General features: G+C 36.4%; 2 protein-coding genes and 1 non-coding gene across 5 annotated transcripts in view; 1 reads left to right on the top strand and 2 right to left on the bottom strand.

Moving 5' to 3' along the window:
• The window catches only part of P4HA3 (prolyl 4-hydroxylase subunit alpha 3), a 72,294-nt gene extending 66,406 nt beyond the window's left edge, over window positions 1–5,888 (top strand). For both annotated transcript variants that reach the window (XR_011570886.1, XM_070803882.1), the window contains exon 14: window positions 5,401–5,888. Coding sequence is in view for 1 of the 2 variants with exons in the window: in XM_070803882.1 (XP_070659983.1) it covers window positions 5,401–5,448 (48 nt within the window). In the remaining variant the exon portion in view is untranslated. The remainder of the gene's footprint in view (window positions 1–5,400) is intronic.
• The window catches only part of PPME1 (protein phosphatase methylesterase 1), a 51,299-nt gene that overhangs the window by 16,112 nt on the left and 7,545 nt on the right, over window positions 1–27,642 (bottom strand). For both annotated transcript variants that reach the window (XR_011570887.1, XM_070803887.1), the window contains exons 2-7: window positions 12,914–13,007; window positions 12,275–12,367; window positions 8,213–8,270; window positions 7,713–7,764; window positions 2,920–3,074; window positions 1,951–2,041 (exon numbers count right to left, since the gene is read on the bottom strand). Coding sequence is in view for 1 of the 2 variants with exons in the window: in XM_070803887.1 (XP_070659988.1) it covers window positions 1,951–2,041; window positions 2,920–3,074; window positions 7,713–7,764; window positions 8,213–8,270; window positions 12,275–12,367; window positions 12,914–13,007 (543 nt within the window). In the remaining variant the exon portion in view is untranslated. The remainder of the gene's footprint in view (window positions 1–1,950; window positions 2,042–2,919; window positions 3,075–7,712; window positions 7,765–8,212; window positions 8,271–12,274; window positions 12,368–12,913; window positions 13,008–27,642) is intronic.
• On the bottom strand, window positions 20,756–20,827 carry TRNAE-UUC (transfer RNA glutamic acid (anticodon UUC)). Its single transcript has one exon. It is a non-coding gene; the product is annotated as a tRNA-Glu (tRNA).

The raw sequence follows: 27,642 nt of genomic DNA, 5'->3' as shown, positions 1-27,642 counted from the left end.
ACAATTGTTTCCTACCAATTTCTCACTTTTGTTATCACCCTTCCTCCTCAACTGCTTCCCCTATTCTGCTTTCCTCAAAGCATCTAGGTGGTAGAATCAAGATCCAAATCCATTTCTGACTTCAAAGCCCAGGCTTTTAATGACTACACCCTACTGCCTCTTATTTGCATGACCAAGAAAACAAAAGCAGAAATTCACTTTGCTTTAAATCTTTACTGGATTAAATGGATTGGTCTTGTATTTCAACATCTTGTCCCCACCTCAAATCTGGAATAACCAAAATAGCCATGAGTCATATACTATTCAGATATCCCTCAGACACAAAATAAAATTACCAAAAAGCCGGTAGTATTCTTTCTGATTCTTACGCTCAAAAGATATCTAAAAATCAGTGGCTCTCATAGAACCCAGAACATTTTAACATTCAACAAACAGAATGCTTATCCCACATCTGACACTAGAATCAAGACTCTGTCTCCCCTTAAGAGAAGGTGCACTATGACCCTCAGACTGGGTTGGGTACTTGTCTTCTGTACCTCCTTTGTTGTGTTGTATTTATATAATTACTTGTATGTATTCCAGCTTTTTGATGAAAGGAACTAAGCCTAATTCATCCCCAGTTCTTAGATCAGGTACTGATACATCTCAGGTACCTGAAAAAAACAGTGTTAACTGAATAAATTTTAAAAGCTATCTGTAATAACTTTTTCACTGGTTGTTACTGGGGAGGCAGGCAGGGCCCAAGGTACATGTTGAGCTAGTAGCAGTTGCATTCTCAGTGTGGCTGCTTAAGCCATCTTTGGTACTCCCAAGAGAGCATCTTACATCATGGTAGTAAACAGGGGAGGCAAAAGCAACCGTATCAAACACAAACATCATTCTGGCAAGCCACATTTGGCATGAGATCCTCTGTCCTAGAAGGAATGCCTAAGATACATTTGCCAGGTTCTTAATTCTCACTCGATATCTCTGACTCAGTAAATAAATACATTCTGCCTGCTAAAGCCACCTGCAGTATGGTATATGTTATATGAAAGTACAAAAGAAATAGAGAATAGCTTCTGATCTTATGCAGAAGAGCATTAAGACAGAAATAAAAATTAACAATATAAGCATGTCCCTTAAAGAAGGATTAGAAGACTTAGGGGTAAACAGTACAATGTAATATAGACTTGAAGGTTTTAGCAATTTTGCTGAGGGAATGACCAGGGTGGTTTGGAGGAGTTATAGGAAGTGTTCTGAAGAGGGGACTAGAAATGGATTTTGAGGAATAGGTAGGAAAAAAGGATACCGAAGACGTTTTATCCCAAAACTGATCTCTGTAGGGGAGGGACAGTGTTTTACTCGTCTTTGCATCATTACCCTTTAGCACAAAGTGTTCAATAAATATGTGTTTAATAAATGGTCAAATAATTTATTGAATTAGTGAATAAATTAATGACTGAACAGCCTTTACTTAAGTGGAAACCACAGCCAATTCTATCAGTAATTTCTATGAAAACTATTTAGCAAAGGGTTTTTATTTAGGCCAAACGCAAATAAAAACCGAGAAGGGAACCTACAGCCATCTGTTTCTCCACCTTTTCTGGAACAGAGAAAGTGAATCTAGAATCATGGCACATCAGAGTTGCAAAAGGCCTTACAGTCTCATTTAGTCCAAAATCTCACCTTAGCGATGGGAACAGCTAGATAGCAGATAATCCATAATTGTTAAGATTCTAGGAGGTACTATAGTATATTAGAAAAAGGATGGGTTTTAGACAACTGAGCCAAGTCCAAAACGTTTATTTTTTAAAACTGCTCTTTATGTAAATGTTTCCATACATGATATTACAACAAAGCTAAGGCTTGGAAATTGAACCATTCCCTTCAACTTGGTGCTTGAGCTGATGAAAAAGAAAAGCTAAAACCTAACATTTAAAATATAGATTATATAAATTTGTGGGTTACCTCCATTCAATGGCATTCTCCAGAGACTTGAAGGTTTTAGGACGACCACGTAAGAAATTCTGCATGCTATTAAGTGCATCCATGGCTGTACCTAGATGGTAAACAAAAAATTTTAACCACAGTACTTAACATATTCTGAGTCAACATAACTTAAAGAGTCAATTATATACTATGTATCTGCCCTCAATGACAGAATTAAGTGACTATGGAGGGAAAAAGCAGTTTAAGAAAATTCAGAAGACTAATGTGATTGCCTCCTTCTAAGATGTCCTCCAGTGATTTTTGCCTCCTGGTATTCAGTAGTCCCTCCACATTGAATAGAGCTAACTTATACAAGCAATAGTGTGACTTCTGAGGCTGGATCAGAAAAAAACTGGCAGTTTCTTTTTAAATAGTAATTAAAACTATGGGATGTACATACAATTGAAATATTATGCAGCCATAAACGATGTTTATGTAGAGTTTCTCATGGTATGTAAAATAACTATATAATGTGAGGTAGGGACAAAATGAGTGAAGGTGTGAAAAGTACAAACTTCCACTAATAAAATAAGTCAGTCCTAGGTATGTAATGTATAGCATGGTGATTATAGTTAATAATACCATATTGCATATGTGAAAATTTTTAAGATCTTATAAGTTCTCATCACACACACACACACACACACAAATCTGTAACTTTGTGTGATGACATATGTTAACTAGATATATTGTGGTGATAATTTCACAATATACACATATAACAAGCCATGATGATGTACATTTGAAAAGTTAAATGTCAATTATATCTAAATAAAAAAATACTTGGAATGCTTTTGCTACAAAATAACATTTAAAAAAAAAAGATACAAAAGACAGAGGGACATACTTCAAGATGAAAGTCAACAGTAAATAAAGATAACAATAATCTACCATGGATATCTTTAATAAGTCAAAGATTTTGATTTAGTCAGCACTAAGAAAACTTACCTTCCACAACATCAATCATGCACAGACCCAAGAGGCTTGGCACCAGGTTCGACGATGCTGTGTGGACTGCAATAGCACCGCCCATGCTATGTCCAATGAGCATAATTGGAGGAGGGAGGTCCCCATACATGGCTTCAACCACATTGCCAACATCTCTGCAGAGAAGAGAAGGAAGTAAAGCATGGAATATTACTAACAACACTGTAAAAATAGTTTTCTTTCCTAATTCTCTCCTTTGGTCTGTAACTAATAATCCCAGGACTGTAAAGGTCTAATAGACCATCTTGCAAATGCACCTAAGTAAACCTCCTAACACAGTCCCCAGTACCTATACAACAAGAGCTAAGAACCAAAACTTTGATTTCGCTTTACATCACACTTTCACTGTTCCACACATTTAGTACAATTATATAAATATCTACCTTTATTTTAAACCTAAAATAAGCCTGAAACTCTGAACAAATCATTCAACTGCTCTATGCCTCAGTTTCCTATCCATGAAACACGAAAACAATTTTTTTAAGCACTATAATGTAGCGGTTCGACATCAACTGCAAGATGAACTGCAGACCTAGTTTATTTTTTACTGTGTGAACTTGGATTAGCTACTTAATCTCTTAAGAGTTTCAACATCTATAACATGAAGATAAGGATATCAATTACTATTCTGGATTGCTCTGAGGATTACTGAGACACTCAGTGGTGAAAAGAGTACTTTCATCACTTTACTTTGAAAAGAGTAAGGTGTTATACAAATATTAATTATTATTTACAATTTGTCATGTAAATTTGCTTGAAGTATGAACGCAAACTTAGTGTTCTGAGAAACCAGAAAAATGTTCAGAGCTAATTTTTACTGGCTTCTGTTCTAGTCTTTAATTATGAGTCAATCTATTTAACAAAGTCAAACCCCAAAGCTTTGAAAAGGAGAAGTAAAGCAGAAACTTTGTTTTTCATTCGTGTATGGGCCTTCTTTGCTACAGGAAGAGTAAGTAAGGTGTGTTTCTAGAGACCACTGGCTCTACTGTCTTCTGGGAATGAGTCAGTCACGCAACTTTAAGCAGTTTTGTTTTGCTGAATGTCACTACATACCTCAGGCACTCATGCACTGTCAGCCATATAGCAGCTGTGAATGCAGGGACACAGTCTTTCAAATATGGTTCTCCACAGTATTCAGAATGGCAAAAATAAATATTATTTCTGAAGGAATTAATCTTAAAAATCTCATACAACAATTATAGATATGAATAGGATAGTTGCAATATCTACAGACAGTGTGAATGAGAAAGAAGCAGGCCACTCAATTTTATAAGCAAAAACAAATAATTTTTAATAATAAGGCTAAAAGTTTTGGTTTGTTAAGTATAATGAGTAAAATAAAAGGATGCTATGAAAGATTATCTAGTTAGTAACTGGATATACAATTTTGGTAGATGCTATCTAGGGGGATCCTGTTATATTTATTAATACTAGTTCATTTCCTGAGAAGCAGTATAGCATATCACAGACATAACAGAAAATGGAGTATCAGAGTAAGCTGAGCTCGAATCTTGGCTCTTTTACTTTCAGTGGAGTTTCATTTTACATAGAGTTTAGGTTCTAAGTTGATGTGAAAGGCAAAAACCATGCTGTCAGGGCTACTTGAAAACCCACCAACTGCCCATTAAAATGCCCATTTTAAGATTTTTGTTTCACAGAGTGATTGAATTCAGAAACAATATAAATGTTTTATTGCTTCACCTATTTCAGCAACAATCCAACTTGTTGACTCTTCTAATTCTTGGTAATTATCTTCAGTTCCTACAGAAGGTTTTAATCATTTATTTTCTTTTGAACTTTTTGTGTGAGTTATCAACTTATTATCTCTTAGCTCTTATTCACCTTTTACATGTTCCGCAATAACTGGATGAGGCCTTTAAATATTTTTCCTTTGCTAGCTGGCAAGATGTCAAGCTATGCCAGTAGAGGGCAAAGGAGAGATACTGCAGAAAGAGAGGGTTTTGTTCCTGGTGTGCACTGACTCCACAAGCTCCTGTAGCTTGTCTAGCATCCAGGACCTGCAGCACACACAGCTTTTCCAGTGACCAGCTCTTGAAACACAGAAGGTTTCTCCAAACACTCCATCCCCTCATCCCTAATGTTCTTTTATTCTCCCTAGATTTTTGAAGTATAATTGGTATATAAAAACGGTACATAATTAATGTATACAATTTGGTAAGTATACACTCCTGTTATCATCACCATGATCAACTCCTGTTATCACCATGATTAACTCCTGTTATCACCATGATCAACTTCTGTTATTATCACCATGATCAAGGGAATAAACACATCCATCACCTTCAAGATTCCTTGTGCTGCTTGTGTGTGTGTGTGTGTGCACACATACGCATGGTAGAAAGACTTTACATGAGAGCTACCCTCCTAACAAACTTCTAAGTGCACAGCATCATTAACTATAGGCATTATGTTGTACTGCAGATCTCTGGAACCATCCCCGGTAATTTTGCTGCAGAGTGCTGCTGGTGAGACAACTCCATGTGAACAGCTTCCCCTGAACCTGAAAGGGCAGATTTCTGGCAAGTTCTGCCAACAAAGCATCAAAGTGACTTCTACACCTTCAGTAAGCCATCATTAGTGCCCTCTCCAACAAGGGGATCTCAATCTTTTCCACTCAGGTGCTGTCTCGGTCTGAGGGGAAATAGGAAGTGGCTGCTTCTTACATCTGCTATTTCTAGTCTTTCCTTCTCTTTTTCAAACCTGTTCCCAGCTTTACAGAGATGTAACTGATAGATAAAATTATAATATATTTAAAAAGTGTACAATGTGATGATTTGACATGTATACACCGGGACATTGATTCCCATAATCAACTTAATTAACCCTATATTCTTTAGAGCTCTTACGTTTTACTAGCCAATTCCTCATTACTCCAATCCCCTGTTATAATTAATAAATCTTTATATTAAGCTTTCCTTGTTTATTACTATCTGATTTCTCTGATTGTCCCAGATTCATACATGATTAGGCAATATTTCCTTAAGGTCATCATCAATTCTTTAATTTCTTCTTGAATGTCAGTCAAGCTATCACATCCTTGTCTGGCTGCCTGGCCACTTAGATGATATATTTCACTTTTTTGTACCCTTTAAAAATCATCTGAAAATCTTTCTATGGGTATTACATGCTTGATTATTTCAGGCATTACTGTTCTCACATTACAAAGAAAAAAATGAGGGAGCAGATTCTTGGCTCTCCTTTCATGGTTTCTCAGGCACATGATTATTGAGTGGAATGGTTCTCACACATTGTTATTTCTCTCTCTTTGCCAAGCACTATGGTTGAATGATCACAGATCAGGTCCATTAACTGTGTGACCTCACATGGTTGGTTACTGTGCCAATTTCCTCATTGATAAAAAGGTGACAATATTTACACTATGGATTAAAACAAATAATTTATTATAAATAAATGTTTAATTTACACTTAATAAAGCCTGGAAGATAAAAATCACATAAAAAACATCTACTATAATGATACAATTTTGGCCACATGAATTCGGGTTCTGAAGAAAAAACAGAACTTATATCCAGATTCAACTTTACTTATATCCAGATTCAAGCTGCTAAAGAAAGAATGGACGAGGTATTTTTGGTGCCAAAAAAATACTTGAGAGAGAGCATGCATTAAACACATCAGAGCGCGCGTATTAAAAGCAAGGCAGCTTGAAAACGCCTGTTTACAAAATAGAACGTTGTATGTGTATGTACTCAGTCGTGTCCGACTCTTTGTGACCCTATGGACTGCAGCCCACCAGGCTCCTCTGTCCATAGAATGTTCCAGGTAAGAATACTGGAGTGGGTTGCCATTTCCTACTCTAGGGGAACTTCCCAACCCAGGGATCAAACTCATGTTTCCTGCATTGGCAGGCAGATACTTTACCACTGAGCTACCAGGGAAGCCCATACAATACAGAATAGTGGTTCCCAGATACCAGTCATGGGACTGGCTGCATCAGATTCCTTTATAGAAATTTATCAAAATATAAATGCCCAGACCCACTGGTAGAAGCATGAATTCAAGAGCTGTGAGGCAGGGCTGAATGATCTGTACTTTAAATCATTTCTCAGATAATTCTGATGAATGGCCAGGTTTGAGAGCCACTGTAGGTGCTATAGGAGAAGGCAATGGCACCCCACTCCAGTACTGTTGCCTGGAAAATCCCATAGATGGAGGAGCCTGGTAGGCTGCAGTCCATGGGGTCGCACAGAGTCGGACACGATGGAAGCAACTCAGCAGCAGCAGCAGCAGTAGGTGCTATACTCATCTTTTACTTTGCAGTCCAGGGTATAATCAGTTATTCTTTAATACCTTGTTCCCATCTTACTATAAAGCTGGAAAAAGCATGCGGGCAGGATATCATAAGAACATCTTAGAGGGCATTTTGTAAACAACTATTTTTCAAGTTTGGGTCCCCAATAGATATTCAGAATCTATTCAATATTCAACTCTGTGAACAGAAGGAAACTTTTCAAAAGCTAACACAGACTAAACTGTTCCCTGAAGAATTTTCAGGGCATCATTTTAAATGATGACCATCATACTGAATATACCAAGAAACCAGAGGTTTCTTTCAATATTAAATAGTAAAGAAACACTAGATATAGAGAAAAAAAAGAAGTAAAATGTTCTGTTATTTATTGTTCAACAATCTCACCAGGAAAGCCATAAAGATATATTATTATTTATGGTAGTAATGTAAGCCAGGTGATTGTATAAACAGTATTACTTACTTTGCCATTGTTTCTGCAGACAGGTCTTCAGAATTCCTGACTTTTGTTTCACCTAAAAAGAAAATATTTTAAAAATAAAATTCCCAAGGAGATAAATGATAAAATCAAGAGTACTGTCTTTCAAAAATCTCACTTTAGGATAATGAAATGGGGACTTTATAATTGTACATGATAGGCACAGCAAGGATTTTCTATTACAGACATATCTTTATGAAGGATAATTACAGTAGCAAAGAAGGAGGATAATTACAGTAGCAGGTATTTCCACATTCCTTATACACCACCTGCATTGGAATTTGGTTACATTAGCAGACATTTTCTCAACAAGATATATATGTGTGTGAATTTATAAAATATTTGTGAAAACTAAAAGCTAGGATTTCCCTCAAAATGCCCAAATGGAAATGACCAGACCCAGTGAACTTTTTAATACTTTACACTGTTCAAAAGGGTTGGCAAATGTGTCATTGAGTCAGTGAGTAATTAAGAACTTCACTCACCATGACCTCGAAGATCCAAAGCCACAATCCTACATTGAACTCTACTAATGATTGCTGCCTAGGAGGAAAAGGAAAAGTATTAAGACACATCAAGGTTAGCAAATCTTTCCCCATTACCAATGATAACTTTGTTGGGTGAACTGCCATCAGAAATAAAGGATCCCAAGAGAATTAAAGGAATTCCCCTTTAAAGAAAATATTTAAAACTAATGACTGTTTTTTTGATACACATTCTGGCTCTATCCCAACTTCAAAATATGAAATCCCTCAAATTTAACTCTTCCTAGCTTTCCATGAAACAGAATAAGCACCTCTAAGCAAAGCCCCTCTGAACTCTGCCATCACCTATGATTTTCGTCCACACTCACTGGTTATTTCTTCCCTATTCTAGAAGGAAATTCTCTAGGTGAGAACTGTGAGTCAGTCTGTATCTTGGTTCAGCACATCACACAAATGTGACACTCAGATAATGAAATAACCTTGAAAGCAGCACAAGTCATAAAATCTACCAAAGATTCACTTAAGATAGAGCAGCAGTACACATGTTTGTGCCAATTAAAAATATATTGAAAAAGAAATCATAATATCATGAGCCAGTACAATTTTACTGGTTTAAACAAACCTAAAATTGAGGATCTTCTTCCTCAAATGAACTAGACTCTTTGACATTAATACATCACAATTAGTGTTAGTAAACATCATCAACACTTTTTTAACTTTTAAAGAAACGACAGGACAACTATCTAGGCTAACGCCTACATTTCATGAATGAGGAAACAGAAGTCAAGAGATAGGAAATTATTTTCTCAGGATCATACAACTAGCAGTAAAAATAAGATGAGAACCAAGGTAAGCTACTAACATAACAGTCAATGTATAAGATAAATCAAAGCTCTTAAATCACATTTTCTCATTTTATTTTTAATTGACATGTTTTTAATATAGTCACATTATAAAAATATAAAAATTAGTAAGAAAGAGAGGAGAAAAAAGCTCATATGATTTGCCATCTAAATGTCATCTCTTTGGATGTTTCCTATGATCTTTTTCCCCAACTCTGCTGAAATATTATTGACATATAATATTAAGGCACTGGATGTGATCATTTGATACATGTGTATATGTAAAATGATTATCACAATAACCTCCAGCCTCTCACATAATCATCATTTGTGTGTGTGGATAATATTTAAGATCTATTATCTTAACAACTTTCAAGTATGAATACCATACAGCTAATTACAGTCACAATGCTGTACATTTAACAGATTCCCAGAACTAATTCATCTTACAGCTGGGAGTTGGTACGCTTTGACAAACATCTCCCCACTTCCCCCACCTCCTAGCCCTTGACAATCACCATTCTAATTTCTATTTCTATGAAGTCAGCTTTTTTAGATTCTACATATAACTGAGAACACATATTATTTGTCTTTATCTGATTTATTTCATCTAACACAACACACTCAAGGTCCTCCATGTGGTTGCAAAAGCCAAGATTCCTTTCTTTTTCATGGCTGAATAATCCTGTGTGTGTGAGAAAGAGACATGTTTTGCATGGAGCTATTCAGTTTCCCCAACACCATTTATTTTAGAGATTATCTTTTCCCCATGGAGCCTTCTTGGAGTCCTTGGAATTTTTGGTTTCAGTAAAGTTGAACTTATCAACCTTTTTTTAATGGCTTCCATTTCATGGGGCTGCCCAACACCATATATTAATGTTCTTATCATCTTTTTACATGGACTTCCCTGGTGGCTCAGACGGTAAAGCGTCTGTCTACAATGCGGGAGACCTGGGTTCGATCCCTGGGTTGGGAAGATCCCTTGGAGAAGGAAATGGCAATCCACTCCAGTACTATTGCCTGGAAAATCCCATGGACGGAGGAGCGTGGTAGGCTACAGTCCATGGGGTCACAAAGAGTCGGACACGACTGAGCGACTTCACGTTCATGTTCATCTTTTTAAATTCAGTAGTTTAATCCATTTGCAATTTTTATATTAACTTATTTTTATACATGGGCTTATTTCTGGTTTCTTTCTGCCAATACCATACTACTGATAAGAGTTTTAGAATATGCTTTGGTTCATGTACTGTTGAAGCCTGGCTTGGAGAATTTTGAGCATTACTTTGCTAGCGTGTGAGATGAGCACAATTGTGCGGTAGTTTGAACATTCTTTGGCACTGGAATGAAAACTGAGCTTTTTCAGTCCTGTGGCCACTGCTGAGTTTTCCAGATTTGCTGGTATATCAAGTGCAGCACTTTCACAGCATCATCTTTTAGGATTTGAAATAGCTCAACTGGAATTCCATCACTTCCACTAGCTTTGTTCAGTGATGTTTCCTAAAGCCCACTTGACTTCGCATTCCAGGATGTCTGGCTCTAGGTGACTGATCATACCATCTTGATTATCTGGGTCGTGAAGATCTTTTTTGTATAGTTCTTCTGTGTATTCTTGCCACCTCTTCTTCATATCTTCTGCTTCTGTTAGGTCCACACCATTTCTGTCCTTTATTGAGCCCATCTTTGCATGAAATGTTCCCTTGGTATCTCTAATTTTCTTGAAGAGATCTTTAGTCTTTCCCATTCTATTGTTTTCCTCTATTTCTTTGCACTGATCACTGAGGAAGGCTTTCTTATCTCTTCTTGCTATTCTTTGCAACTCTGCATTCAAATGGGTATATCTTTCCTTTTCTCCTTTGCCTTTCACTTCTCTTCATTTCACAGCTATGTGTAAGGCCTCCCCAGACATCCATTTTGCTTTTTTGCATTTCTTTTTCTTGGGGATGGTCTTGATCCCTGTCTGCTGTACAGTGTCAAGAACCTCCATCCATAGTTCATCAGGCACTCTATCAGATCTAATCCCTTGAATCTATTTCTCACTTCCACTGTGTAATTGTAAGGGATTTGATTTAGGTCCTACCTGAATGGTCTAGTGGTTTTCCCTACTTTCCTCAATTTAAGTCTGAATTTGACAATAAGGAGTTCATGATCTGAGCTACAGTCAGCTCCCAGTCTTATTTTTGCTGACTGTATAGAGCTTCTTCATCTTTGGCTGCAAAGAATATAATCAATCTGATTTCAGTGTTGACCATCTGGTGATGTCCATGTATAGAGTCTTCTCTTGTGCTGTTGGAAGAGGGTGCTTGCTGTGAACAGTGCATTCTCTTGGCTAAACTCTGTTAGCCTTTGCCCTTCTTCATTCTGTACTCCAAGGCCAAATTTGCCTGTTACTCCAGGTGTTTCTTGACTTCCTACTTTTGCATTCCAGTCCCCTATGATGAAAAGACATCTTTTTTGGGTGTTAGTTCTAGAAGGTCTTGTAGGTCTTCATAGAACCATTCAACTTCAGCTTCTTCAGCACTACTGGTCAGGGCATAGACTTGGATTACTGTGATACTGAATGGTTTGCCTTGGAAATGAACAGAGATCATTCTGTCATTTTTGAGATTGCATCCAAGTACTGCATTTTGGACTCTCTTGTTGACTATGATTTCTTCTAAGGGATTCTTGCCCACAGTAGTAGATGTAACAGTCATCTGAGTTAAATTCACCCATTCCAGTCCATTTTAGTTCAGTGATTCCTAAAATGTCGACATTCACTCTTGCCATGTCCTGTTTGCCCACTTCCAATTTGCCTTTGATATGACTGATTTCCAATTTGATTCATGGACCTAACATTCCAGGTTCCTATGCAATATTGCTCTTTACAGCATCAGATTTTGCTTCTATCACCAGGCACATTCACAACTGGGTGTTGTTTTTGTTTTGCCTTTTTCTCTTCACTCTTTCTGGAGTTATTTCTCCACTGATCTCCAGTAACATACTGGGCACCTACCAACCTGGGGAGTTCATCTTTCAGTGTCCTATCTTTTTGCCTTTTCGTACTGTTCATGGGGTTCTCAAGGCAAGAATACTGAAGTGGTTTGCTATTCCCTTCTCCAGTGGACCACATTTTGTCAGAACTCTCCACCATAACCCGTCCATCTTGGGTGGACCTACATGGCATGGCTGATAGTTTCACAGAGGTAACATTAACTTCCACTATCAACTACTTACTTACCGTGAACACAGCCCAGGAAAGGGCAGAATGGCCTCCTCCATGCAGAAGGAGTAGGACTGGACCTTCTGAACCACTCTTGTAAACTCGAAAAGTGTATGAATAGTTAAAGATAACATATCTAAGCTTTTGCTCACTGAAATTTTTGATTACTTAGTTATGATGATACCAATGAGAAAATTCAGACAGGACCAAATTATAAGCAAAGCTACAGCCTTCCAAGCTTGAGAGGCACTTATGGAGAAGTTTCTGAGACACCAGACCTGTTTTTGAGGCATGGGAGCTGTGTGACCACTTTTTCAATGGAAAAAAAAAAAAACACCGAACTATTCCCTTTGCCCTAATGAAGACATAATTCCTGGCTTCTAGACACTAAACTGGTTCAACTCACTTTACTCATGAAACCATCCCCTCAAAAGATATATCAGTTTCAGGAATTTAATTCTTAATCCCCTCCCATATATTAGACAATTATAGCCAAATAAGATATTAATAGTCTTACAAGTAACATCCCATGTCATGCAAGGAACAGACGGAATAAAAATGAAATAAACAGCAAAAATAAAGAACATTTTAGGAACTATACAAATCTTTGTAGACACTATAAATTTATTAAGGAATAAGCCAGTTTGCAAAGGATATATCCTTGCCAGTTTCATTCTCTACTTCTACATCTTCCATGGACTCAAAGTACTGACTCCAAGGAACAGGAGAAAAGTCCCGCTTTCTTCCAGGGCTAAGGGTAAGAAAAAGAGAGAGATTACAAATAAAACATAGTCACGCATGAAAAGATAAAATCTTGATCAAAATATTAAACCTGAAATGAAAACAGATATTTTCTCATAAAGATATGAAGAGTTTTTATACAGTTAAAATGTGTTTTAAAAAGCTCAAATATGTATAAAAACTTTAGGATTTTAGGAAATTTTATTAGCATATTTTAATCACAAATATATTACATGTATATAACAACACAAGTTCTCTCACCTTATTCTTGGCTATAGGCTCATTTCTATCCTTTCAATCCAGTTCAATATTGTTCCTACTACAATAATTTTTGGTCACTATTGCTTCGTCATACCTTTAATCTTCCATATTTTTTCATGCTTCTATTTCATTTCCCAACCAAATGGCACACTGGCCATATCAATACCTTGAATTTCTGGGTATTTATCTGAAGATAAGCTTACACAGAACTGAAATGACTTATCTATTCAATGTACCATTGTCTGTAATAGAGAAAAACTGAAAATAACCTAAATATCAGCAGGTAACTGATTAAAATAAATTTAAACAATAGTTATAAAAAGCAATTATATATTGATAAAATTCCTTATTTATAGATATGATACACTGTGAAGTAAACAAACATGATGCACATACTACCATATGGGTAAAAATGGGAAATACATATAAATGCAATTCCTTATGTATGTTCAGACTATCTCTGGAAGTATACTGATATAACATTGATGGTAACCTGGGAGGGGAACTATGACTAGGAGGTGAAGAGGAACAATTTTCAATGCACATCCCTTTCTATTTCTGAACCATGTATCATTTAAAAATATTAAATCATTTTAAAACAAAGCTAAGCAATAAATATCTACTTACAACCTATGTCTTCAACTTTGGATGGAACATAAGAAAGAAACCCTGAGTCTTCCTCTACTTCCGTATCTACTCTTCTTTCCAGTAATGAAGGAAATTCAGAATTCTATTAGGAGCAAAACATTAACTACTGCCTGAGATCTTTTACATGCTATGGGACCAAACCGCGGGTATTTATAAAGTATAATATAAAGTCCCTTTTAAATATTTAAGTGAATACAGAAGTACTCTAGGTTGACTATAATATGGAATGAATTACAGTGGTGCAGCTGGGCAATCAAGGATGTATTCTCTCAACAGTCAAGTATTTATTGAATATCGTTTTCTACTAGGCACTGCAACAGATTAGTGGGTCTCAATCCATGTAATAAAATTACCTGGGAAGTTTATAAAAATACTGATGCTTAGGTCTAACTCTAGAAATTGATTTAAACCATCTGGGATGTGGCCTAGGTACTGATAATTTTTAAAGTTTCCCAAGTTGAGAGAGAGGTGCTAGAAATATAAAGGAGTATATGGTTTGGAATAACAGAGGAGTTCAAACTCCTCATAGTTCCTACTATTTCCCTTTAATTCCTAACACAGTATGAACCTGGGCAAATTCAATTGATCTAAACTCTTTCTGCCTTAAATTATAGTGACTAAGTAAAATAAGATATCTTTTAAAAGAATCAAATATACTCAGCCATTAAAAAGAATACATTTGAATCAGTTCTAATGAGGTGGATGAAACTGGAGCCTATTATACAGAGTGAAGTAAGCCAGAAGGAAAAACACCAATACAGTATACTAACGCATATATATGGAATTTAGAAAGATGGTAACGATAACCCTGTATACGAGACAGCAAAAGAGACACTGATGCATAGAACAGTCTTATGGACTCTGTGGGAGAGGGAGAGGGAGAGGGTGGGAAGATTTGGGAGAATGGCATTGAAACATGTGAAACGTCATGTATGAAACAATATGCCAGTCTAGGTTCAATGCACGATGCTGGATGCTTGGGGCTGGTGCACTGGGACGACCCAGAGGGATGGTGTGGGGAGGGAGGAGGGAGGAGGGTTCAGGATGGGGAACACATGTATACTAATTAAATAATTTTCTATTAAAGAAAAAAAAATAGAAAAAAAAAAAAGATAAAAAAAAAAAACAAATGATGATTTGGAATAAAAGGAACCTTTATACGATGTTGGTATAAATGTGAACTGGTGCAGTCACTGTGGAAAACAATATGGAGGTTCCTCAAAAAATTTAAAAAATAGCACTTACATATGACTCAGTAATCACCTTTCCAGGCACATAGCCAAACATTTTGAAATCTGGATCTTAAAGAGATATCTGTACTCCCATATTCATTGCAACAGTATTAACAATACCAAAGTTGTGGAAATAGTGTGAATGTCTGTCAATCAATGAATGGTTAAAGAAAATTTGGCAGTTATATACATCAAAATGTTGTTCAGTCTTTAAAGATAGATATCCTATTTGTGAAAACATGGTCTAACCTAAGTGAGATAAGCCAAACACAAAAGGACAGACAACACAAAATTCCACTTACAAGAATAATATGAAATAGTGAAACTTACAGAAACCAAGTAAAATGGTAGTTATCAGGGACTAGATGTCAGAACTAGTGAGGAGCCATGGGTCAAAAGGTACAAATTTCAGTTATGCAAAATGGAGAAGCCCCAGAACTGTATTGTACACTATACTGCATCTAGTTAACAATACTATATTTCATACTTAAAATTTTGCTAAGTGGTACCTGTAGACAAATGAAAATGGAAGCACAAAGATGCAAAATATAGGAGACCCAGCAAAAGCTGTTGTCCAAGGGAAGTTTATTCAAAAAAATAAAAATAAAAAAAATAAAAGAATCAAATGAATCTGGTAGTTGCTCAGTAAATGTGTAAACCTACTTCTGATAGAAAAACTTCTGTGGAAGTAAACTACAACTTTAGTCTAGACCTATTTTTCTGGTTTGCTGGTTACACTTGAATTCCTACTGGAAAACTAAGAGCAGAACCCTTTAATTTTACTTACACTCACAAACTCATCTATGCATATATTAATTTGAGTATATATAATACAATAACATGGCATGCCAAACATATTATAATAGATTCTAAGGATCTTGAATGAAATTTTAATGTCTAGACCGAGGGATACGGTAGCAGTAGTACCTAACATTTACTGTACACAGCAGTGAGTCACTGTTCCAATTTACAGGCATGATTCTATTTAATTCTTATAAAACTTTCAAAGTTATTTTTATCCCCATTTCACAGATGAGAAAACAAATTAGGTACACAAAGCAACTTCCCCAAGGTTATACAACTACCAAGTGGCAGTAACAGGATTCAACTCCAGTTCCATCACTCTTCAAAGTCTCTCCAATGCTGCACTAATTCTCAGATTTTTAAAAAAATCTATTTGGTTGTATCAGGTCTTAATTGTGGTGCACAGGATCTTTGTTGCATCATGCAGAACCTTTCACTGCAGCATGTGGACTCTCTAGTTGTGGTGCAAGGGCTCACTTGCTCTGTGGCATGAGGGGTATCAGTTCCCTGACCAGGGATCAGACCTGCACCCCCTGCATTGCCAGGCAGTTTCTTAACCATAGAACACCAGGGAAGTCCCCTCAGACTTTTTTTTTTCCTTCTCTCTCATTTATACTTCTGAAAAGTAATAAGGCTTTATTTAAGGCATATTATCAAAGGTTTCCTGTTCAGAATCTAAATATGATTAACTTTGCCAAGGCCACAGAAACTTTCTGAGTTGGCCAGGCACAAGTTAAAGAAAAAGTACTTTCTACAATTAGAAATTATTGCTAGGAGAACAGCCTCCACTTCTTTCTAATCTTCCTTTTAAAAAAAAGTTTCAGGGACTACCCAACTTTACCAACGTATGAGTAATTCCCATTTAGTTTAAAAGGCAATAATCTACACCTCAAAATGCTGCTCCTACTACCACAGAGATTTTTTGGACATACTCCTAACATCTGCATTTCAACACATAATTGTTTATACACTCCAAGACTTGACGACATTTGGTAACTTAGACAAGAAGTAAAATAGTAAGGGCCTTGTATGAAAACTAGTTCTAAAAAATACACGCACCCTAATATTCACAGCAGCACTATTTACAATAGCAAGGACATGGGAGCAACCTAAACGTCCATCAGCAGAGGAATGAATAAAGAAAATATGGTACACATATTCAATGGAATGTTACTCAGCCATAAAAAGGAAGGAAATAATGCCACTTGCAACAACAAGGATGGACCTAGAGATTATCATACTAAGTGAAGTAAGTCAGAAAGACAAAAACACTGTATCACTTATATGTGGAATCTAAAAATATGACACAAATGAACATACCTATGAAACAGACACAGATTCATAGATATCGAGAACAGACTTGTGGTTGCCAGCTTGTGATTGGGGATGCAGGGGGTGGGGGGAGAAAGGATTTCAAGTTGGGGATTAGCAGATGCACACTAGTATACATGGGACAGATAAACAAGGTCCTATATATTCCATGATAAATAGAAAAGAATATATATTTATAACTTAGTGACTGCTGTACTGCTGCTGCTAAGTCGCTTCAGTCGTGTCTGACTCTGTGTGACCCCACAGACGGCAGCCCAACAGGCTCTCCTGCTCCTGGGATTCTCCAGGCAAGAACACTGGAGTGGGTTGCCATTTCCTTCTCCAATGTAAATATATATATATATATATATATGTAAATATATAAATACATATATATTCCAATATATAAATATAAATATATATTTATAACTTAGTGACTCGGAAATTAATTCAACATTGTAAATCAATTATAGTTTGATTAAATAAAAAACCCCTTGGCCTATATGTTGACCTTAACAGTCTATTTCCAACAGAAAGTGGAAAAATTTTTAAGAAGATGAAAAGAATGAGGGGCTACTGCACTCTTAAAACTTTTAAAATCTAAATTAATTTTCCATTTGCTAGAGACTAAAGCATTGTTCTGCCATTATTAATTGTGTGACCTTGGGCAAGTCACTTAACTTCTCAAGGCCTGAGTTTCTTCATGTCAGATAGGTTTGTAGCATCAGTTTTATATGCTTCGTTATGAGGATTAAAGTAGTCCTTTGGTTACTCTCAAATTATCCTCTTCTATTCTCTGGTGGCTCAAACGGCAATGAATCTGCCTACAATGCAGGAGACCTAGGTTTGATCCCTGGGTCAGAAGAATCCCTGGAGAAGGAAATCTTTTCCATGGCAACCCCCTCCAGTATTCCTGCCTGGATAATTCCATGGACAGATGAAGATGAGCCCAGTGGGCTACAGTTCATGGGTTCACAGAGAGTCAGACACAACTGAGCAACTAACACTTACTATTTCTGTCATGGAGCCAATCATTTTCAAAAATTAGTTTATTCCTTGGAAGTATGGATACCAGTGAGGCTGCAGAAGGAGAGGGTGGTGAACTGGGAGAACAGGACTGACATATACACTATCATGTATAAAGTAGGTATCTAGTAAGAACCCTACTCTATAGCACAGGGAACTCTACTCAATGCTCTATGTAACCTACATGGGAAGGAAATCCAAAAAAACTCCATTTTATTTGATGGAACACATCCTCCATTAGCTTCCCGAGACAGAGGAATTAATTATGAAACTTTGCATGTCAAACTTCTGTTACCCATTTTTACACTTGACTGACAGCTTTCTTTGATATTGAAATTTTATGTTACAGACCATTTCCATACTGTGGAAGGAAGTACCTTGATAGATTCAACTTTGGAAGTGTTCGCTAAAATTATACGTACATTTGTATAAAAATATGTGAATATATAAAAAATATATATAAGATCACATTTATATAATTATATTTTAAAACATATACAGGGAATTCCCTGGTGGTACAGTGTTTAGGAGTTGGTGCTTTCACTATGGTAGCCTGGGTTCAATTATTGGCTGGGGAACTAAGATCCTGCAAGCTATGTGGTGTGGTCGGAAAAACACACAAAAGCAAAAAACAAAGGACACCACTGAAAATATGAAAAATCATAGATCTGATAAGGAACTTGTATCTAGACTGTATAAAGAACTCATAATACAACGACAACCCAATTTCTTAATGAACAAAGGATCTGAATAGACATTCTTCCAGAGAAGATATACACGTGGTCAATAAGGACATGAAAAGATATTCAGCATCATTTAGTTATTAGGGAAATGCAAATCAAAACACCAAAGAACCACTTCACATCACTAAGACAGCTTTTGACAGAAAGACTGCCAATGACAAGTGTTGGCAAGAATGAAGAGTTAGAACCCACATACATTGCTGATGGAAATATAAAATGGTACAGCTGCTTTGAAGAACAGTTTGTCAATTCCTCAAAAGGTTAAACAAAGGTATCATATGATCTAGCAATTCCACTCCTAGGAAATTACCCAAGGAAAATGAAAACATCATGTCTACATAAAAACTTGTATAACAATGTTCACAGGGGCATTGTTCATAATAGTTAAAAAGTAGGAACAATTCAAGTCTCTATTAACTGTTGAACAGATAAACAAAATTTGGTATAAATCCAAACAATGGAATATTATTTGGCAACAAAAAAGGAATAGAATAATTCAACATGCTACAATAAAGATGAACTTAAAATATTATGGCAAGCAAAGAGGCCATTCACAAAAGATCACATATATTAAGTCCATTCATTATAAACGTTCAGATTAGGTACATCTATTGAGAAAGAAAACGATGGCTGCCTAGGGCTTAGAGGATTAAGGGAAAGTGAGGACTAAAAAGCAAGACATATTGCTCATGGGTATAAAGTTTCTTTGGGGATGCTACACATGTTCTAATTTGACTGTGGTAATGGTTGCAGAACTTTGGGCGTATGCTTAAAAAAACATTGACTGTACACTCTAAATGAGTCAGTTGTATGGTATGTGAACTCTATCTCAATAAAGTTACCAAAAAATGAGAAGGGGAACACTTAAATAATAGATTATATCATTACTTGTATGGTATGTAAACTCTCTCTCAATAAAGTTGTTACCAAAAAATGAGAAGGGGAACATTTAAACAATAGATTATATCATTACTACCCTAATGGAGAAAAAAATGAAATGAGAAAAACACAGGTCAGATGAGACAAAATACAAAATAAGATGGCAGAAATAAATCCAAATGTATCAAAAATAAACTAATTACTCTAGGTTTTAAATATCTTAAGATGAGATTTTTTTCTTTTAATTTTCAACTATATACTTTTTAAAAGAGACAGAAAGTTCCAAAATAAAAAAGATGGACAAAAACAAAGTAGGCAAATATTAGACAAAACAATTTTAATTTACATTTAATTTTAATTTACATTAATTTTATATTATTCTCTATCAAACTTTAGGGCATGTTTCTATCAACTTCTAATTAAGGTATTGCTTTTGAGTTTTTTTAATTTATAGATTTTCTGTCATTTCTTACCATTATATACTTTTTAAATTTTATTTTATATTGCAGTTGAGTTTTAAAGAATTTTTTTATCCCCCACATTTAGAAATTAAAGTTTAGAAACTTTAATCTTAAAAGTAGAACAAACCTCTTCTTAGGAGGCTTTCTTTCTTCTTAAACTTTCTCTTCTATTGAATTATATCTACTATACATGTTTTTATTCCCAACATTTACATTTTGTTCTCTGAAACCAGGTTCCTCTTTTTTTTTTTTTTAAATAAAAGAGCATTCTCTTCTTGTTTCACAGATGCCATACTGTCTCGTCTCCAACAAGAGATGTTGGGGGGCAGGGGATGTGTTTGGTTTGTGGGGTTTTTTTGGCTGTACTCCAAGGCTTGGCTTGCAAGATCTTTGTTCCCCAACCAGGGATTGAACCTGGGCCATAGCAGTGAAAGTGCCAAGTCCTAACCACTGGACCACCAGAAAATTCGAGATGCTCGCTTATTTAGTGTTTTATTTTGTTCTGTGCACTACTGTTTTCTTTTCTCATTTTGTTTTGGTTTCTGTCTTTTGCACTGTAGGCTTTCCCTGGATTGCCGGTAATGCTATGAAAAAGGAGGGCTTGCTGACTATTGAGTATCACTGTACAGTTATCAAGCAGAGACCCAGACTTTTAAATGACAGACTCTTCCCCTTAAATATCAATATCTACATGTCTTTTCTCTTAGGCCAGCCATTTTTCCAGAGATAAATCCTCCAATCTTCTGCTTGGGGACATAAAACTAGCTGTGAGCCTTCTGAAAAGGATCTAAAGAGTCTCATTTGTTCACTCAACAAATAGGTATTAATAAGTACCTATGAGATATTATTTTAGGCACTGGGAATACTACAGTGAACAAAAGACAAAACCCCTACTCTTGTGTTTACACTTAACAGGAGATACGAGCAAAAATTTGCAAGGTAGCAATAAGGGCCATATAAAGTCAGGAAGGGGGACAATGAATATCAGAATGAGAAGGAATGAATTTTAAATCAGGTAATCAGGGAAGGCTTCTTTAAGCAAAGACCTGAGGAAAGTAAAGAAGAAAACATAAACATATTTAGAAGACACAATTATGTACTTTCACTTAATACTTGTTTCATCCAGCTGCTTTATCTTTGCCCTCATATCCCTATTGTCTCTAAGTCCAGAGCCACTCTGGTTCAATTTTTCCAGAAGTTAACCTGTCTCCCATTATTGAGATATTTATTTTCAATAAATAGAGGGAAAGGAAAAGATCTGAGAGTCTAATGGAGTCAATCAATCCTATTTTTAGCCCCCTTTCAGAGGTACCTAGCATCTACAACTCCTGAATCTTTATGGGGTTGACATATGGATTAACTTCAACTTTCGTTCTCTTTCTACAGACAGTTTGCAGTTTGCTCTTCCCTGTCAGAGAATTAACAGTCTTCAACTTGCCATCTTCCTAAATCCTGCTGGTATCTTACCTTCCCTCCTTTTCTTTGTCCTTTGATTATTCTTTTTTCCAAGTTACTTTAATTTCAAGGGACTTGAGGAGAAAATGGAGATGAATTAATGAATTAATTTCCACAACTCTAGGGTAGCTGGTATTATTCCTCTTTTGCAAATGAGAAAGCTGGTATTATTCCTCTTTTGCAAATGAGAAAGCTAAACCCAAGAGAGGTTAAATAACTCATCCAAAACCATAGAAAGTAGCTCAGCTAGGGTCACTTCCTTATTAGTTTTTAATACTACCCTCAAAATAATATTAGGTTCTCTCTCCATTCTTAAAATCATCAAAGCTAACAATAAGCACCCAGAAATCCCCAGGAAGAAGTGGAAGAGGATTGGTTCCTGCCATAGGGATAATGATTGGTAGAGGACTCTTAAAGCAAGCCTGAGTACCATGGAGACTAAGAAGAAATCAAGGTTTACTACTATAATTATAATTATGGGAGAGCGCAGAAGGGTGGAGTGAAAAGGAAGAATTAGACAATTCTCAAGTTTCTCTGAAGTCATTCACAACGAAAGAACAGGGGAAACCTTTTAAAAGAGTTCCAACTTACAAAACACTGATTTACCAGGTGCTTGAAAATTCTACATCCTACTCCTAATACTTCTCTGCGTTGGCCAGTGATGAAAATGTTCCTTATTAACTGGGCATCACAGAATCCAAAAATGGAAATAGTAGGATTTTACACAACGTCCTGTATTAGACAAGAAAGGATATTTATGGCCCAATATACGACATGGTTGTATGAATGAAACCTTACCTTACTTAAAACCACTTTCAGATAAGATACTTAGTCTATGGTAACTTCCAACCTGCTGAGTCAGATCACACAAAAACCTGCTTTGTTTTAAATGGATGGATAAAGACAACTGCTGCAGCACAAGAACAACTCTAATCTTATACTTCTGATAATAAAGAACTGTGCTTTACCCAAGTTAGAAATTTTTCTAAATTTTATTTCTACCACTCACCCAATATAAGAACAGCATAAGTAGTAACATTTTCGAAAACACTAAAAGTAAATAGAAAAAAGGATATAAAGTGATCTGGCCTCAAACAAAAACACAATCACTGAGACATCAGTAATGAAACCAAAAAAGCAGACAATAGAACACTTTATGAGATTCTACAAATCAACTGGAGTTGTTCACTCTCATCACTGATGCATGGCCATTCTTAGTCATCAAAATACAAGTAAGCTACCATTCTGCTTAGGCATATCACAATAGGAAGAAAGAGTTTTGAGGTCAGAGCTTAAAGGCCAATAAAATCCTTACAGAAAACCCTAATATTTCAGAACCAATGGTTCTATAACCCCTTCCCCAGACACATCTAAATGCCATGACGATCCAGGATAAAGGACAAACAGCAAATATCTTTAGGGCAATTATTTAAGGGATTTTTTTTCCAGTCACAACTTGCTTATTTAAGCAGCTAACTTAATTTCAATTAAAGAGACCTTTGGGTATGCCTTGTATGGCAGGCCCTGATACACTTTCTGGGCATGAGGGAAACCAGCAGGCCTGAAATTTTCATCAATGAAAACTTGGTTCTTGACCTCAAAGACCTAATGTTTGGAGGGAGATAGGCAAGGAAACAGTCACTGTATACTACAGCTATGACAGAAATAAGCCTAGGGTACCATGAGAGCTCACAGATGGAACATTCAAGCTTGTTCAGGACACTTATGGGGATGGAACCAGGTGAGAGAAGGATTCACAAAGATTATATCTGGTGAGAAAATTTTGTTAAATCAAATGCTATAAAAATTGGAAGTACTATTTTTATTAAACAATGACTTGGATAGGGAATAGGCAAAAGTACAAACCTTCTAATTGTCAATTAAAAAGTAATTTCCCAATATTCAGTGGAAAAAAATGTCAGTGTATTCTCCAATTTAAAAATGGGCTTATATTCCAAAGGTTTGTAAAGTAAGTTGCTGGAAAAACTGAAGTACATTTCCTCTGATTAACAGTATTATAAAATATTCATAGATTCTCTGAGAAGCTCCATCCCCAAGTCTATTTAGCCATAATAGGTTACAATGCTATTTGTGATGAAATTCAGTTAATAATAATCATGTAGTTCAGGTGATTCACATAGAAAACTGAATTTAAATTGATATTAATATATCTTGAACCATGGTTCTTATGCTTAAGGAAAAGCTGGTTTAATTAAATGGATGAGAAGGATTAAATGAAACAAACCAGACACACATGCTGGGCACTTGACAAGCATTATCTAAATTTAATCCCCACAACAACCTGGGTTGCATTTTCTTAACACGATAAACATAGAGGGATATAAATATGGAATCATAGAGGGATATAATAGGGTCCAAGTTCATATTTATATACTGTTAATAATCACAGTTTTAAAATTTCACTTCTATGCTCAACAAATCTGGTTCTTCCCTCACATTTACTTCCCTACTAAATTCAGGGTGCACAATTCTAAGCTGATGGAAAAAATGTCATATATCCACTGTATCTGAGCATCATTCATTCATTGATCAAATGTTTATTGACCTCCTGCATGCTAACCACTTTGGGGCTAATACACAAAAGGAGATTGCTGTTAAATTAGTGAAGACTAAGCAAAATAGATCACCATCAAGTTGTTAGATGAAATACCGTATGTACAAGGCACCACTGGCTTATGATAAACTACGATTTTTGTAACACTAAAAAAAGAGCTACCAGGGAATTCCCTGGTGGTCCAGTGGTTAGAACTCTGCACTTTCACTGCCAAGGGAGCAAGTTCAAGCCCTGCTCAGGAAACTAAAAATCCCATAAGACATGCAGTGTGGCCAAATAAATAAAAAGAGCTACCAACTAAAGTATGACACAATACTTTATCACGCAGAATTCATTTTACATTTCTTTTTATAACTTTATATCTTTAGTTATTTTTGGCTACTCAGGGTCTGCATCGCTGGGTGTGGGTTTTCTCTATTGTGGCGAGTGGGGGCCACTCTCCAGTTGCAGTGCATAGACTTCTCATTGCAGTGGCTGGCTTCTCTTGGGGCAGAGTACAGGTTCTAGAGTGCGGGCTCAGTAGTTGTGGCGCAAGGATTTAGCTGCTCCATGGCCTGCACAATCTTCCTGGGCTTCATAGATGGCTCAATGGAGCCACCTGCCAAGGAGACCTGGGTCCAGAAGATCAATCTCCTGGAGAAGGAAATGGGAACTAACTCCAGTATTCTTGTCTGGGAAATCTCATGGACAGAGGAGCCTGGTGGGCTACAGTGCATGGAGTCACAAAGAGTGGATACGACTTAGCAACTAAACAACTAACTACTCTTATAGTAGGATCTTACTTCAGTTTTGGAGAATGATAAAGAGAAAAAGTGTCAAGTTTTGTTAAAGTAAAACTAACCAACAGGCATGAATCTTTATATACAAGAGACAAACTCCAAGCACGAGTTTCAACCATATGAGCATTTTAAATCTCAAATTAGTCAATGTATTTGTAAACACAACACACTCAGCCTAAATGCTTGGTGTTGAAATAAAGTATTGATTCTATTTATGAACTGAAATGATTTTCAATGGAGTATCACTTAAGTTACCCCATCTTAATGGAACCAGTGAGGAAATAAGGTTTCTTTATAGAATGAAGCTAAAGAGGTCTAGGATTTCAGTTTCTCATTCAGTCAGCACTTAAGCAGCCAGCACGTTAGACACCCAGGAAATTAAGACATGATTCCTACTCTTAAGAAGCTCACAGTCCTGAGTAGACAGCAGATCAATAATTACAGGAGTCAGAGGGCTAAATGTTATATCTACAGAAGACTATGCGGACATAGAAGATGTGCTCCTTGACAACTATGTGATAATGCCTACTAGGAGATAATAACCAAAACCAACAAAACTGTATGACCACTATGCATCAACTGTTAAGGAAATAAGGGAGAGGAGGAAGAAAAAGAGAGGAAAAATTATTCCCTGCCTAGAGACAAGGAATAAGAAATAAAAGCTGTATGTTTTTAGGTGAATGTCTCAAATCCAAATAGATATATTAATATTTCAACATCTACTAGCCTGCTTAAGTCTGTTAGGAGGGCAAGTAATGAGTCATGAGCTGCACAGTAGCAGTCCTAGTCACTGCTGTCACAAATTCTCCAGCTTAGGAGTCTTCTGGTGGGGACAAAATACTGAAGTTTAATTGCAGCCAGCTATTTAAAGCAAGGCACCACAGCTCTTATATATAAAAAAGAAAAGTTGTCATTAGCAACACTGAAGAGAATGGAAAGAATGGAAAGGACGGCAACCAAATGGCTGTCTGGGATCATGAGAGTTCATTACTATTGATAAGGGCATCTTATTAAAGCAGATGACTTAGAGTCTAAAAACTGTGTACTGGATCAGGCTATTAAGAGATCATCTAACTCAAATCTTACTTTATGGGAAGGAATAATTAGCTGTCTGTTATGTAACAAGCCGGATTTTGAATTCAGCAAGAAAAATATTCCCTTTAAAACATGTGAAAGACTCAAAGTCATAGATTTCCCAGAGCCACTCTCCATAGCACTGGAGCTTAGACTCAAGCATGTCTGGTGCCACAGAAGTCTTTATAGTACACCTCAGAGTTCCTTCTGAGGTCCAGAAAGAGGAAGACTTGACTAAGTCACATGCCTTATTAGTGGCAGAGATAGGATTCCCACTTACACCTGGAAAAAGTCCATGGCAAGGACATACAGAGACACAGTGAAAAAAGACTGATAGTAAACAACTTCAGCCTTCTGCCATGATTTCGAATGATTATAATTTTCAACATAATCTCTTATTCAATCTTCAAAATACAGAGTTGACCCTTGAACAACGTAAGAAGAGGGGCTGGGTTTGGGGGTGTATGTGTGTGTAACCCTTCATGCAACTGAAAATTTATGTATAACTTACAGTTGGCCCTGTGTACCTTCCATATTTGAGATTCCACAGAGGCAATTTCAACCGACTGTCAATTGTATTAAGTGTAGTACACCTGACCCTTCCACAACACAGTATGAACTCCATGGGTCAGTCCACTTACACAAGGATTTGTTTTCAATAGCAAATATTACACAAATGTAATGGTAAATAAAACACAAGTGGAAATTGGTTGAAGCTGCAGACACTAAACCATGGAAAATGGAGGACCAACTATAAAGTTATACCTGGATTTTTCACTGTGAGGAGGGTCAGCACCCCAACTCCCTGTTGTTCAAGGGTCTATGGCATTCACTATTGAAAAAAAAAAAAAACAAAAACCCATGTATAACAGGACTTGCTCAGTTCAAACCATTGTTGTTCAAGGGTCAACTATATAGGTAGTATGTGCTTGGGACTGGTTGTCGATACTGAATTTGAAGGACATCTAAGTGTGGTATATAAGTGGACCATGCTTTTAAAAGAGCTATTTATTACTTAAATGTTTCTTCTCTAAAAGTAACTATTTCATAGTATAAAGGAAGAAGTTTTTCCTAACCAATCAAAAGTGTTTCCTCAAATCTGACATCAAGTAACATGACAAGAAAGTCTTGTCAGGTTAAAAAAATTCCAATTACCCAATTTTGGAGAAATAGATTTGCTGGCAATAAGTGTAGCAAAAATGGGGAAATGGACATTCACTCAGAAGTGCTCAGGTCAAGGGGCTCAAAAGTGGCATAAAGGGGAGAGGGAGAAAATGGGAGAGGGAGGGAAAGAGAGAAACCACTTCCTAAACCTGTGCTGTAAAGAAAACAGTAGGGAATCTGAAGTCAGATTAGCCTGTTCCTCTTGTTAATATCAAGATTTAGAGCAGTTGCTG

The sequence above is a fragment of the Bos indicus genome, chromosome 15, assembly GCF_029378745.1.
Source record: "Bos indicus isolate NIAB-ARS_2022 breed Sahiwal x Tharparkar chromosome 15, NIAB-ARS_B.indTharparkar_mat_pri_1.0, whole genome shotgun sequence".
In the NCBI taxonomy this organism is placed as follows: domain Eukaryota; kingdom Metazoa; phylum Chordata; class Mammalia; order Artiodactyla; family Bovidae; genus Bos; species Bos indicus.
Note: the sequence above shows the minus strand (reverse complement) of the source record. Positions and strands in the feature narration are given on the sequence as shown.